Source organism: Hyaena hyaena, unplaced genomic scaffold (assembly GCF_003009895.1).
Source record: "Hyaena hyaena isolate Hyena2069 unplaced genomic scaffold, ASM300989v1 scaffold_479, whole genome shotgun sequence".
Classification (NCBI taxonomy): Eukaryota; Metazoa; Chordata; class Mammalia; order Carnivora; family Hyaenidae; genus Hyaena; species Hyaena hyaena.
Genome location: NW_024081107.1, coordinates 149,129 through 164,532, shown reverse-complemented (window position 1 = coordinate 164,532; position 15,404 = coordinate 149,129). Strand labels below are relative to the sequence as shown.

The following is a 15,404-nucleotide window of genomic DNA, read 5'->3' as shown; positions in this document are numbered from 1 at the left end:
TTGATATCGACTCAGGTCATGATCTCATGGTTGGTAAGTTCGAGCCCCACATGGACTCTGCGCTGACATAGTAGAGTCTGCTTGAGATTCTCTGTCTGTCTCTCTCCGCCCCTCCCCAACTTGCATGTGTGTGCTTCTTCTCTCTCAAAAATAAACAAACATTAAAAAAGAAAAAGAACAAATACACAATTTACGGCTTCAGAGCCTAACTCTAGTTCTCTTCTCCTTTGAAGCCTTTTTAGGCCCTTAGAAATACCTGCCTTCTATGAAGTCTAGTCACCTTATTCTCTGCTGGGGTTTCCTAAATCATATCCCATGGAACACTTCAGCCCCCATGAGTGTTAATGGATGACCTGTGTGATAGGTGTCCTAAAGCCAAAGAATGTTAAGAAGCAGGCATGTTAATGAAAGGTTAAGCAGATTTCTTTTCTACAATGGGTCTGAGCGCCTTTCACACATTGATGAGCATTGTGAATCTTTAAGGGTACAGTGTCATCTCAACTTCTCCAAGCCCTCTACTGCCTGGAGGCAACTTGTGGCTTGCAAGCAGCACAAGTTTAAAGATGAGAACAGATTAACAGTAGCAACCAGTGTATTTTAAACGATATAAAGGAACTAAATTATGAGAACTACGATTTCATTTCCTGTTAGGTGGTGCTAGGACTGCAACGGTTCCCGTTGGTTATCTAAATGGGATTGTCCTCTCTCTCGTTCACTGTGCTAAATGCTCTAGTGGCTACTGAATGTACAAATGGCAGTGCTAAAAAACTAACAAACACCCAAGATGTAACCTCTTTGGAAGCCTTTATGGACTCCTTCCCCAAAATAAATGATTGCTACCCCCATTATCTGTACTTTCAAATTATTTTTCTTACATCTGCAACATTATTGGAGTCATTCATTGACAGTTTGGTTACATTTCCTACTAAACTATAATCCATTTAAGAACAACTTCTGCATCTCTACTGCTTTATATCCTTGGCATTTAGCACAAGGTCTGGCTTACAATACAAGTTAGTAAGTATTTGTTAAGGCACAGAAGCAGAGAGAATAGGCAGGAAGACTGATACTGGCTCGATATAAGCGCATAGTTCTGTCCTCACCAATTGTCAGTGTGAAAACTATACTGTCACCACGATGTTTTATATATGGCATTAAAGAACAGTTTTTAAAGCAGAGAATTGTGGGGGCGCCTGGGTAGCTCAGTCAGTTAAGCATCAGACTCTTGGTTTCAGCTCTGGTCATGATCTCACCGTTTCGTGAATTTGAGCACTGCGTCTGGCTCTGTGCTTCAGCGTGGAGCCTGCTTGAAATTCTCTCTCTCCCTCTCTCTCTGCCCCTCCCCCCTCATGTGCCTCTTTCCCTCAAATAAACTTAAAAACAGAATTGTGACATTCATGCACAATAAATAAATAAATCTCATCAAAAATGTTATTTAACTCATCATTACTGAGGGAACCAGTAAGATCTTACAGCTAGCTTACAGGAGAATTCCAAGAACCATAGGATAAGCAATAAGGTGAGTTGGAACCAATTTACAAATAGAGACAAGGGTCTAGTCACAGAACAATAATCAATTGCATCCCACTGGAAATAATTAACTTGCATTTCCATGGACAAAAGTCATTGACGTGTTTACCCATTTTGTATAATTTACAGCATTTTATTTTTTTTAAATGTTTTTTATTTATTTTTAGGAGAGAGAGAGAGAGACAGCGTGAGCAGGGGAGGGTCAGAGAGAGAAGGAGTCACAGACTGAAACAGGCTCCAGGCTCTGAGCTGGCTGTCAGCACAGAGCCCGACGTGGGGCTCGAAGCCACGAACCACGAGATCATGACCTAAGCGAAAGTCAGACGCTTAACTGACTAAGCCACCCAGGCGCCCCAACTTACAGCATTTTAAATTGCTCAAAGACAATGAAAAGCATAGATAACCCAAATGGGCACATTAGGTAGAACACCCACGAATCTTTTTGTCCATTTCAAAGTCTTTCACAATTTTCTTGACAATTTTCAATAGTCCCAGGAGGTGGCAAAACATCATTTCAGGTACTACTCCTTGCTTTCTTGTACTTCCTTTTATCATAATCTCCTAGCACTTGTGCTCAGATTTGATACTATGAGGCTTGTCGGAAAAATTTGAGAAGCAGAATGTGTTTCCACACATTCCAAGAGATCTTGCCTATTCTTGGTTCCACTTATCCCACTGTGTTTTTACAGTGAGGGTGAGTTATTTCATCTGATGGCTCCCTGCTTCATTATATTAACAGAACTCCAGAGAGCACCCCTCCATTCCTCTAGGGAAACAGTCAATCCAAGATGAACCTTCCCTTCTCAATACATCCATTTAATATTTTCCACCTTAAGTATCATAGTATGTTTCCTGAAACAAGGAATTGTCACATTTTTTGGTCTACCAAGGAACCTGAAACAACTCTGGCCTCATTATCCTCAATAACTACTTTATGCATGGGGAAGTATTTTAACATTTAAAAAAATTTTTTAAATTTTATTTCTGAGAGAGCACAAGTAGGGGAGGGGCAGAGAGACGGGAGACAGAAGATCTTAAGTGGGTTCTGTGCTGACAGCAGTAAGCCCAATGTACAGCTTAAACTCACGAACTATGAGATCATGACCTGAGCCAAAGTCAGACACTCATGGGACTGAGCCACCCAGGTGCACCATTTTAACAGGAAGATTAAGGGTTAGGACGCTTTTAGGTAATATATTTCATCCTCTCTTAAAAGGAAAAGAGTTTTGTCACTTTTTTGTGCCTCCTTTACATGAACATAGATGGCTTGTTTTTACAATGCACCCAGCTAGAATCAGTAAATGCAGTTTTAAGTGGTTATAAATTTTTCTCCCTGGGGAGGGATAGTGTCTGCAATGGAAGCAATCTTTCTTTAAATTCTATTCCCCTTGCCTACTTTCTCTGGCCTATGCCCTGAATCTTCTCTACATCACACTCTTTGAAAGTACACTCACTCAACTGCCTACAAATGCCCAGAATATTTTTCTGCATCTCCCCTAGAATAAGGGAGAAAACCAAGATACTTACGATTTTTTCAATTCATTGAATTATTTTACCTTAGAAGTTTGTAAGGAGTGTGATAAAGGAATGACACGTACCTATTTAGAAGAGGGTATCAGAATCATTTATAGAGCTTTCTCAAAATCTATCATTCTGTGAGAATCATAGATCAAAGCAAGTCAGGTTGCAGTACTATAGTTTAGTACTATTGGTACAGGGAGAGAGGGAGAACCATTTATCTAACCTTAAGAGCACACTATAAATATGTTATCATCTATAAGTGGTTAGGAGAAAATATCCATAGTTCTATCACATACTCGTATATACTGCCATCCAAAGTGATTTCTGTACATAGTACTGGCAATATGAAAAATGCTAACATCCCCCAATGACTGTATTATTCAAGAGCATATATCTTTTCTATTACCTTAGCTATAGTCGTTATAATGGTTTGAGTTTATTGGATGTTTTATTACATTTATCAAATACAAGTTTCAGGGACCTTGAAGACCACTCTGCCTCCTCAGGTCAATCTGTATTTGCACTATTGTGTGTTTAGAGCAAAGGAAGATAGAGCAGTGGACACCTGGTATAGAATAACAAACTAGTATCTGGAAAATTTGTGACCAGGTACTACCATCTTTATGAAATTTTGACAACCTTGGATATTTTTCTATGTCCTGGAAATCAGCCAATAATCAAGTTGACAACTATTACCTCAACCTGTCCTTCTAGAAGCCTTCCAATCACTGCATCTTCATGATCCCATATGCTTACCTGAAGTTTTGAATGAAAGGAAAAATCTTAAGTGCCAAGGATATGGGGTCTGTGATATAAAGCATGTGTTCAGAGATACTGAGGGAATCTGAATTACAGGGTTAATCCTCAGCAATGGGAAAGTGGTGGGATTATCTCTTTGTTGATATTTTACATTGATCATAAAGTATTATTCCATGCGAGCATCACGATTACAGCAAAAAAAAAAAAAAAAAAAAATCCTTCCTTCTGTATTTCTTTCTAAACCCTTCTGCTTATGTTATATATTTTTTTCTTTTATAGCAATACTTTCATGCAGGAGGAAATGGCCTGAAAAAGAATTTCTTGGAGAAAAGCCCAGATCTTCAATCTCTGAGATATGCTCTCAGTCTTTATACCCAGACGACTGATGCCTTGATAAAGAAATTCATTGACACTCAGACCTCACAGAGTAAGTAACACATTGGATGTGAGAATAAAGTAAGCTGAATACAACTAAAATTCAACATAAGAATTATTATAAATAGTATTAATAGCTTTTACTACTATAAATTAAACCATCAATAAGAATTGAGATTATGTTTAATAGAAAGTTATCAACATGTTTTAACCTTCATGATTCATAATTTAATAATTTGACTAATACTAGGATGTGCTTAATACTAAAACCATATGGAGTGGTTGACTCTTGTTGGTGATTCCAACTTGATACAGTTTAGTAAAGCTTAGTATTGAATATCCATTGCTGTGACAGTCTCTTCAATTCAGCAAATATAGTGTTTTCTGCTTTTGGTAATTTCCAAATTATAATGATAACTTCCCAAACCTTGACTTTAAATGTAAAATATCATGTTCTGGGGTTTCAAGAAGGAAAATTTCATCTTATTCTAACTTTATATGAGAGGAATTTGAACTTTTAATTTGAAATGGACTAAAAGGCAAGCATGTTATTGGAAACTCAAGCATGTTTCATGTGGCCAAATTCCCCCCTCATCAGCTTTCAGGATATTACAGGTAAGCAGCCTTTCTTTCAAGTTGCTTTGTGATTTATCGTATTTTGGTTGTTAAATGGATTTAAGGTCAGGCATTTCTGAGAAATGATTGAAAATGTCAGTATGAGTCACAAAAAGCCAAAGGCAGGCTCAAACTCTAGAACATAATAAATTGCACCACAGAAATAATATGCGGAAACTGTCTTCATTCATGAGGATCCTCAGAAAAGAAAGCACACAGATATTTTTGTTTTTTCTGTGATGAAAATACTCCAGATTTCTATGTGTTTTTGATGGGTATTTGAACTTTTCTACTACCTCAAATGTGGATGCTTTGCCTATACTACCAAGGTAGGTGTTAGGTCGTTCCTTCACTTGTCTTTAACACTTTGTGGTTTCTAATAATGTTCAATTAAATGCTACAAAGACTCCTTTTAATGTTCTGTGCTAACCAGGTTACATCTTGGGATAATTCAATAAAGGAAAAAAAGAGTTGAGCTCATGAAAGGTTGTCAAGAGATACAGAAATATTCAAAACATTAGTCCCTTGAATCCATCATCCCTCAAGATTTTCTGAATGTTAGAAATACGAATGTAATTCTAATGTATCATCCCAGAAAATTTGAGTGTTTGAAACTGTTGCTTTTGTAGGCCCGTAGCCCAACTTTCAGCATAGATGTCGCAGCACACAAAACTACCTATGTGTATCAATTTTGGTATGACTATAAACTGGAAAAGAGTTTGGTATTATTTACTGAGGTTGAAGATTTGCCTTCCCTATGACCTAGCAATTCAACTCCTAGACACAAATCCAAAAATTATGAGTGTGCATGTGCACCGAAGACACATATAAGAAAATTCACAGGAAAAAAATGTCCATGAACAGTTGAACAGTAAAATAAATTCTGGCATATTCATACAGTGAAAACCTGTACAACCATAACACAAAACATGAATGAATAAGGACAAACAAAATGTTCAATAAAAGCAACCAGATACTAAGGAATATACACTGTGTGATTAAATTTTTAAGAATTCCAAAAACTATACTGTGGTGTTTAGGAATACACAGTAAAATGACTACACAGAGCAAGGAAAGGTCTTCTGTGAAGTATAGAGCACAGTTCTCTCTGGGGATTAGGGACTGAGGACTTCTGACGGGCTGACAGTTTGCTCTTCCTTGACCTGGTGGTGGTTAGCTGGCTGTTCTCTCTGATACGTGACTGACAACATACTTTGTTTTGTCTGTGCTTAATAATTATTTACTGTTACAATTAAAAATTGGGGCATCTAGGTGGCTCAGTCTGTTAAGCCTCTGACTTCGGCTCAGTTCATGATCTTGTAGTCCGTGAGTTTTAGCGCCATGTCAGCCTCTGTGCTGACAGCTCAGAGCCTGGAGCCTGCTTCAGATTCTGCTTCTCCCTCTCTCCACCACCTCTTCCCCACTCATACTCTGTCTCTCTGTAAGATAATCATTAAAAAAATTTTTTAATTGTTTCCTGAAATAGAAAGGTTAAAAAAATTATGTCAAAATCAAAATTCTTTATTTTCTTTTTTAAGTTTATTTATTTATTTTTAAAGTTATTTATTTTGAAAGAGAAAGAAAATGGGCATGAACAGGAGATGGAGGGGCAGAGAGAGAGAGAGAATCCCAAATAGTGTCTGCCCTGTCAGCACAGAGCTAGACCCGGGCTTGAACTGCAAACCATGAGATCACCACCTGAGCAAAAATACAGACATTTAACTGACTGAGCCACCTATGCACCCCTAAAATTATTTATTTTCATTCTTTTTTTTCATAAATAGGTTATAAGTGTAGAAAAACATACTATAGGGGCACCTGGGTTGGCTCAGTTGGTAAAGCGACCAACTTCTGCTCAGGTCATGATCTTACAGTTTGTGGGTTCGAGCCTTATGTCAGGCTCTGTGCTGACAGCTCAGAGCCTGGAGCCTACTTCTGTGTTTCCCACTCTCTGCTCCTCCCCAGCTCATGCTCTGTCTCTCTCAAAAATAAATAAACATTAAACATTTTTTTAAAAAAGAAAAAAAGCATACTGTAATTTTCTTGCTCACCTATTTCTTTTCCTCATGTTTTGTCTTATTTTTTTTTCTTTACTCCTTTCTCTCCCATTTTCATCTTGATTACTTTGTTTTGGAATATGTTTAGATATCATCTTTCTCTAGTAGTAAAAAAGAGAAAAAAAGAAAAACCTGCTGGGGACGGAGTCCCATTAGGAATTTGTGAACCACAGAGTTTAAGTGAGAATTATCTGTTTGGAAAAACCTTGTCTTTTTTCTATTCCAATTATTGGAAATCAACCAACCCAAAACAAATGTAGACGTATTAAGTCCTCAAGGAAAACTGATAGTTCATTTTATAAGAACATGTTTATTATTCTAACCATAAACTACAGTAATAAAACACCATCTTATTCTGCATTCACTTTACAAATAATTACCATCACCTCTGAATGAAGTTTCATATATTGAGGCATATATTCAAAACAGAACATGACGTTATATACACCAGTTGCTCTAATAAGGCGGTTCCACACTACGGGTAATTCAGTTCCCCTAAGGACATTTGGCACTATCTGGAGAGTTTTGGTTGTAACATCTGGGAGTGGTGGTCATGTTACTGGTATCTAGTGAGTGGAGACAAGGAGAGGTGTTAAATATTTTATGGTGCACAGATTTCTGTCTCCAAATCACAGTAATGCTGAGATTGGGACACTCAGCTCTTATTAGACTAAAAACTGGTAAGTATTGTAGCATAGGTCATGTCAGAAGAAGGAAAAATATTCAAGTTTGTTTATTTTGAGAGAGAAAGAATGTAAGCAGGAAAGGGGCAGAGAGAGAAAGAGAATCCCAAGTAGCCTCCATGGTGTCAGCAGAGAATCCAATGTAGGGTTCAATTCCACAAGCCAGTGAGATCATGATCTCCACTGAAATCAAGAATCAAATGCTTAACTGACTGAGCCACCCCAGTGCCCCAGAGGAGGGAAAATTTTGACTTGAGAAGACAGAAAAAGTAGAAAAGTCCAGTGGGCAAACTGAGTCATGTGGTGGTAGAAAGAAGAAGGAATTCTGGATATACAAACTTTCCAGGAAAGTATATACCTGTGCTCTAAAAACTCCCACTATGTCAGAATATCCACAGTTTATTTTTTAGGGAAAAATTTTGTTTTGCTTTTAAAACAAAATTCACATCACCACCTATTTTTGATTAATAGCTCTAGTTGGAGGTGTCTTAGATTTCTATGCACCATTAAAATATACATAAATACTGTAGGGTTTGTGTAATAATATTAAAAATTATTTTAACATTTGTAATAATTATCACCTATTCTTCCTTATAGCTGATCTAATGGTTTAGATTGGGTAGTTTGCTTTAAAAATTATACTTTTGGGGCACCTGGGTGGCTTAGTCAGTTAAGCGTCTGACTTTCGCTTGGGTCATGATCTCACGGTTCGTGGGTTCGAGCCCCGCATCGGGCTCTGTGCTGACTGCCAGCTCAGAGCCTGGAGTCTATTTCAGAGTCTGTGTCTCTCTCTCTCTCTCTGACCCTCCCCTGCTCACACTCTCTCTCTCTCTCTCCTAGAAATAAATAAAAATATTAAATAAATAAATAAAAAATAAAAATCACACTTTTGTTGTTGTTTTTCAGGAATGTATTATGCTTTTAGAGGCTGGTCCAAAATTCCTTTCTTGCATTTTGATTACAATATTCATTAAAAACCTTTATAACCGCTGTTTCATTATATCAAGGGCTTTTTGAATATTTCATGGAGTAGCAGACAGTGAAAAATGTATAAAAGTTTAACATATTAAGTAGAATTTTTTTTTCAGAGAATAGCACAATTTGGAATGAGGCAGAGAATGATTAATTGCTGAGCTACTCTGTGTCGTATTGTTTCCTTATCTGAGGTTTTATAAGAGCTTGAGGAACCTGAATCTCAAAAGCTTTACAGACAAAGGGATATTTATGTCTAAGTTACAAATGACTCATAAAGAAGTATATATATTTAATGAGTATGTGAATTAAAATTATGAGATAAAATGTTTTATTCTGTGATCTGTCCTCTTACTAACTTTGAGCAATATCTTTGAGTCCTTTCTTATTAAAAAAAAAAAAAAAGATACTTTTGGTCATTTTAATGACTCGTTTCCTACTAAAGTAGAGAATAATTTATTTTAATTTGAAATGGAAATCAGAGCACTACTCATTCACATTTGGAATCTGTGAATATACTTTACCATATACATTATGTATAAAGCATTAATTATCTCTAATTAGGTTCTTCAAGCTATATAAGTTATGTCCATAAGTAGAAAAGAAACCCTTCTGAAATGGCTCACTGTAGCAAGGATCTCTTCTTAATTTTTTTTAATGTTTAATGTTTATTTTTGAGAGAGAGAGGGAGAGAGAGAGAGGTGAGCAAGGGAGGGGCAGAGAGAGAAGGAGACACAGAATCCGAAGCTGGCTCTAGGCTTTGAGCTGTCAGCACAGAGCCCATTGCAGCACTCAAACTCACAAACCGTGAGATCGTGACCTGAGCCAAAGTCGGACGCTCACCCAACAGAGCCACCTGGGCATCCCAAGGATCTCATCAGAAATGTAGGAGAACTTACATTAATAATATTTACTTGACAAAAGAACTGACATCAAAATACATAAATAACTTACTGGATGTCACTAATGGGTGAAAATACCAAGGAATATTCTCAGCTTACATGGGGAAATAATATTAAAATCCACTTGGTTATCTTCAGTTTAATACTGATTGGAAAGCACAGTCAGAAGTGGTTTCTTATTTTAGCTGATAAGCCTGTCAGAGGTAACCAGAGATCCGGAATCCCATCCAAAAGATTTATGCCACTGTTTTATCCCTGGGACAGTGAAATTCAACTAGCTAGCACTGCCTTCCAAGAGAGACGTTAGAATGTTGTAGCAGTGCAGGGGGAAAACGGAGAATTTATGATATTTGGCTCTTCAAATGTTAGAGTTGGTCTGATAATATTTAAAGCTGGATGAGGCTCTTCAGTCAGTCAATAATAACTTTAATAGGAGTGGTGATGTGATATGGTTCTGAGTTTGTTGACTCCTTTCCCAAAGTAGAAATGGCAGGTGTCAGACAAGGTTACTATAATGCTGAGCAAAGTTGTTTGTATACCATGATGCAGTGCCTTCCAATAATCCTGTGAACCCAGTTACATTATCCATACCTCTCAGATTAAGAAATGGAGTCACATGGGGCACCTGGTGGCTCAGTTGGTTAAGCATCTGACTCGGTTTCAGTTCAGGTCATGATCTCAACTCAAGCCCCAAGTCCAGCCCCTACCCCTGTTGGGCTCTGCACTGCCAGTGCAGAACCTCCTTGGAATTCTCTCTCTGCCTCTCTCTCTGCCCTACCCCCACTTGTGCTATCTCTCTCAAAATAAAGAAAAAGAAATGGAGTCACAAATAGATTAAGAAATATGCCAAAGTCATGTAGGGAAGTGGTAGAGACAATGCCCGTGCCACTAACTCATACTTTTTAAAGTTTATTTATTTTTGAGAGAGAAAGAGACTGCAAGCAGGGGGAGGGGGGTAGAGAGAGAAGAGGTCAGAGGATCTGGAGTGAGCTCTGTGATGATGACAGTGAGCCTGATGTGAGGCTCTAACTCAGGAACCATGAGATAAAAGTTGGACCTGAGCCAAAGTTGGATGCTCAACTGACTGAGCCACCCACGTGCCCCTATCTCATACTTATTTTAATCAGAAAAGAAATTAGAATGTATTCTTATTTCCTACAGCCCATGCTTTCTTCTCTTGAGATTGAATAACTGGGTTTACTTCAGGTTCCTTACTTTTCATTTTAGTATGACTAAATCTCCCTTCTCTTCAGGAAATAATCTTTTAGTTTTTTTTCATGTCAGCAACAAACTGTATCCCCAGACTTCTAAGTTCTTCCTCCACCACTTTCCCCTCACTCTGACTGCAGTGACTGGGCATGCTCAGTGTCCAGGATATCTTTTAAATATTAACTGGGAATGAGGCAACTACGTAGCTCAGTCAGTTAAGCATCTGACTTTAGCTGAGGTCATGATCTCCCTGTTCGGAGTGTGAGCCCTGCACCAAGCTCTGTGCTAACAGCTTACATCCTGGAGTCTGTTTCAGATTCTGTGTCTCCCTCTCTCTCTCTCTCTCTCTCTCTCTCTGCCCCTCCCCCTTTGAGCATGTATATGCACGACCCCTCCCCATCTCTAAAAAATAAACATTTAAAAAAATTATTGAAAATAGTTACACTGTAAAAATTCAAGTCGAATATAAGGAAATGCATACTGCCTTCAGAAAGCCTTTTCTAATATAGCCTGATTTCATTCCTCTAGAATCTCTTGTGTCTGTGTGTAGGATATTGCTGCTTTGGACTTTCCCGCCTATTCTACTCTTCATCACCTTTGTCCCTCACCAGCAGAAATATCATTCTGCAACACTCCCTAGCACATTGAGTCATATAATGATTGCTAGTTTATATTTCTCTCCTATCCCAATGTAAGCTGTAGGAGGACAGAGATCTTGCTTACTCATCTTTGAAATCCATGTGCTAGATACAGAGTAGATGATCAGTGAATTTTAGAACAAATGAATGGTAGAAAATCAAATGCAGGAAATTAAAAATTGTGCAATATGACCATAGTCCTTATGCTTGAATTTATACAATTACAAACCCTTCGACTAACCTTTGTTTAAAGTATGTTCATAGCCCTGTGCTAGACACTGCAGAGCACCCAAAGTATGTGTGTGTGTGTGTGTGTGTGTGTGTGTGTGTGTGTGTGTCTTCCCTTAGGGAAAAAGTGTACAATTTGATGGCTGATACTATTTAGTAGTTTTTGTACAAGGTAAAAGATACTGGATGCCACTGGAGAAATGGCATTTGGAGAAATACAAAGGGATGTAGAAAGTTAGATGGAAAGAATAGGATTACTAATTTTTTATCAAGCCCTTAAAATCATGTTTTATTTAATCTATTACATAAAACTCAAAAGCAATAAGGAAAAAATTGAAATACATGACTGTTTTCAGTTTAGGCCATTGTGTGATTCATACATGCTTTCATTTGATTCATTTTTAGGTGGATTTACCAGGTGTCAGCCTCTGTGCTAGATGCTAGATAAGCTACAATGAAAGGGTGGCTTCATGTCTTCCATTTGTCCCTCCTAATGGACCCTTTTCTTCCCAAGATGCTGGGCTGTATAGATTCCAGCTATGGACTCTCTTACTCCTTGTTTCCTATTGGGTCAGCCAGTGGAGGGTTCCTCTGAAGCTCCACGGGAGGAAAGACTAGGTCAGGTATCCATTCTCCAGGCTCCCTCTGGCCTTGGTCCATTCACGCTGACTGTCCTTTCACAGTACCTTTCCCTAGAGAACTTTCTCCTTCTGAATCCCAGTAGCTACTTCTGCCCCTCATATTTTATAGACTATGGGTATTAACAGATCCACTACCACTTCTGTTTTTCCCTAAAGTCCCATCTAAAACTTCACAGACACTTTATTAATGCATCCAAAATTACTGCAATTTGAGTTTCTGTTTGCTATTGATACCCTGACTGGTACAAAGGCAAATCTTCATACCTTTGCTAGGTTTTTCTTTCATACTGACTCCAATTTGGGTCATCAAAGGTTAAGACATTAAAATAAGTCAGGCACCAGAACATTTCTCTTTGGAGTGAGGTAAAACATCATATTTTGATGACTGAGCTGTCCAGAATGAGTGGTAAAAAAAAATTGATTAGCTTTTCATTCACAGAATTATTTCCATTACACTCTGGCCAGAGCATCAAAATCCCTGATCTCTGTTCTCCTAATGCAATTTATCTTGCTCAGCATCTCAACTTCTCTGGAACCCTGAAGTCAAATTGAGACAACTGGGAGGCATTAGTAAAATCATTTGCAAAAATATAGTCCTCACAGCACAGAATAAGCAGGTATTTGTTGTATGTCATGCAAGGGGGAAGTTATGATTCTTAGTGCACTATTCTAAGTATACATACTTACTTGTAGGTAAGAACAGATATACTTTTATATTTTTTCCATTTTTAAATGTAAATATTTGAAAGATTTTTTCCTAACACTATTCATATAAAATCAGCAACTGTGTTTGTGTGTGTAAGTGGTCCATCTTTTCATTTCTCAGTTGAGATATGAAGACCATATCTCATTCTGAAGCCATGAAGAATATCAGTGGTATTAGAACCTTGTTTTCTAATATTAAAAGTGTTCTCTGTTACTTGCCTCTCACTGGCTAATATTATTTAATATAAATCTGGAAGTAATGTATATTTTTCTAAAATTAAATGTTTGTTTTGCTATTAGAAACAAAACATTTGGGAGCACCTGGGTGGCTTAGTCCTTTAAATGTCTGACCTCAGCTCAGGTCATGATCTCACAGTTTGTAAGTTCGAGAACCACCTTGGGCTCTCTGCTGACAGCTCAGAGCCTGGAGCCTGCTTTGGATTCTGTGTCTCCATCTCACTCTTCTCCCGTGCTCACATTGTGTCTGTCTCTCTCTTTCAAAAATAAATACATTAAAATTTTTTTTAGAAAGTAAAGAAAGAAAACACTTGACGCTTGGCATTACATTTAAAGATCAAAATAAGTACTCACACTTGGAGTTTACTACAGATTAGGCATCTTCAAATATGTGCTTCTCACTTGAGTCTCAGAACAACATTGGAAAGTCAGACAGAGGTCTTCAAATTTTTGGTCTGATATTCCACACTGCCTCTGGGTGTTCTTTTGAGACAGTCATTTCACTTAAAAGCAATAGATGCCATCGAAGTGATTTGAGCCAAGGATGCAGGGTGAAAAAGTAGAATGTTTATCTGACATCTCAGAAAAAGACTGAAGGGAGATAAAAGGGCATAGGCAGATACTTTGGCAGCTGGGCTGGCAACAGTGATGGAGAGATGTGGGGTAGACTCACAACATAGTTTAGCAGTACAAAAGGCATGGACTAGTGAAATTAATCTTGGTAAAGTAATTAAGATTTAGGATAATAAATTTCTTTTAGAATTTTCCAAAATTAAGCTACATTTACTTCTGTGTGTTGAAATTATGGTAGATTTTTTTCTACCTAGTTGTAATTTTCTGCTCTTTGAAATTATCTTAAAATGTCCTAGTATTTTTTTGAATCATATAAAGAACATAACATTCAACATGCAAAATAAATAATCCAATTAAAAAATTGGCATAAGACATGGACAGATATTTCTCCAAAGGAGACATACAGATGGCTAACAGACACATGAAAATATGCTCAACATCATTCAGCATCAGGGAAACGCAAATCAAAACTACAATGAGATCCCACCTCACACCTGTCAGAATGGCTAAAATAAACAACACAAGAAACAACAGGTGTTGGTGAGGATGCAGAGAAAGGGGATCCCCCTTGCACTATTGGTAGGAATGCAAACTGATGCAGCCACTCTGGAAAACAGTATGGAGGTTCCTCAGAAAGTTGAAAATAGAATTACCCTACTATCCAGCAATTTCAGTACTAGGTTTTTTACCCAAATATAAAAATACTAATTCAAAGGGATATATGCACCCCCATATATAGCATTATCTATGATAGACAAATTATGGAAAAAGCTGTGTGTCCATTGCCATAAAAAATAATTAAATCTTTCCATTTGCAACAATACAGGTGGAGCTAGAGAGTATTAACCTAAGGGAAATCAGTCAAAGAAAGACAAAAACCATATGATTTCACTCATAAATGAAATTTAAGAAACAAAACAAGCAAAGGTAAAAACAAAAAAAACAGGGAGGCAAACAAGAAACAGACTCTTAACCTTAGAGAACAAACTTACTTATCAGAGGGGAGGTGAGTGGGGAGGAAAGGTAAAATAGGTGTTGGGGATTAAAGATTGCACTTGTGATGAGCATTGGATGTTGTATGGAAGTGGTGAATCACTACATTGTACACATGAAATTAATATTAGATTGTATGTTAACTAAAATTTAAATAAAAACTGTTAAAAAGAAATATGAAGAACACACTTTGTTATGCAAAGTAAATTAGTTTAGTTGAATTCCAAAGTATAATTAACCCAAAGTGGTAGATTTTGAAGTCTTTCAGGGCCGTAGATTGAAAGCTGTGGGCTAGAATAAACAGCCTAATTAAAGTTCCTCTTAAAGATTCAAAAGATCTCAAAGTTGCTCTCAGGAGTAGAAGAATTGTACTACACACACACACACAGGCACCTTATATTTACATATATACATACACACACACACACACACACACACACACACATTATATGTGTATATGTAATTGAATAATTTTAAATCTTATGTAAAGAAAAAGACCACAGTAGTTATGTAAAGCATTAATTAAAATTAAGCAAATGCTGAGTCAATGATAAAACAATGATAAAACATGAGGTATTCCACATCATATATTACTTTCTTACTGTGGGTAGCTATGATATTTTTCATGTTTTTGTTACTGCTGTTATTTTTGTTTTAGGTCTGATTGGAAAGCAAAACAGGTAGAATCAGTTGTTTGAAAATTTAATGGAAATGCCGACAAACTGAGATGTCAGAAAAACATTCTACAAATCACTGAGTCAAGAAA

The 15,404-nt window shown here is 37.3% G+C and overlaps 1 protein-coding gene across 2 annotated transcripts in view; it reads left to right on the top strand.

Annotated features, from left to right (window-relative positions):
* UNC13C (unc-13 homolog C) overlaps positions 1-15,404 on the top strand; it is a 564,606-nt gene that overhangs the window by 503,629 nt on the left and 45,573 nt on the right. For both annotated transcript variants that reach the window (XM_039254229.1, XM_039254228.1), the window contains one exon: positions 4,090-4,237. In XM_039254229.1, the coding sequence (XP_039110160.1) occupies positions 4,090-4,237 (148 nt within the window). The remainder of the gene's footprint in view (positions 1-4,089; positions 4,238-15,404) is intronic.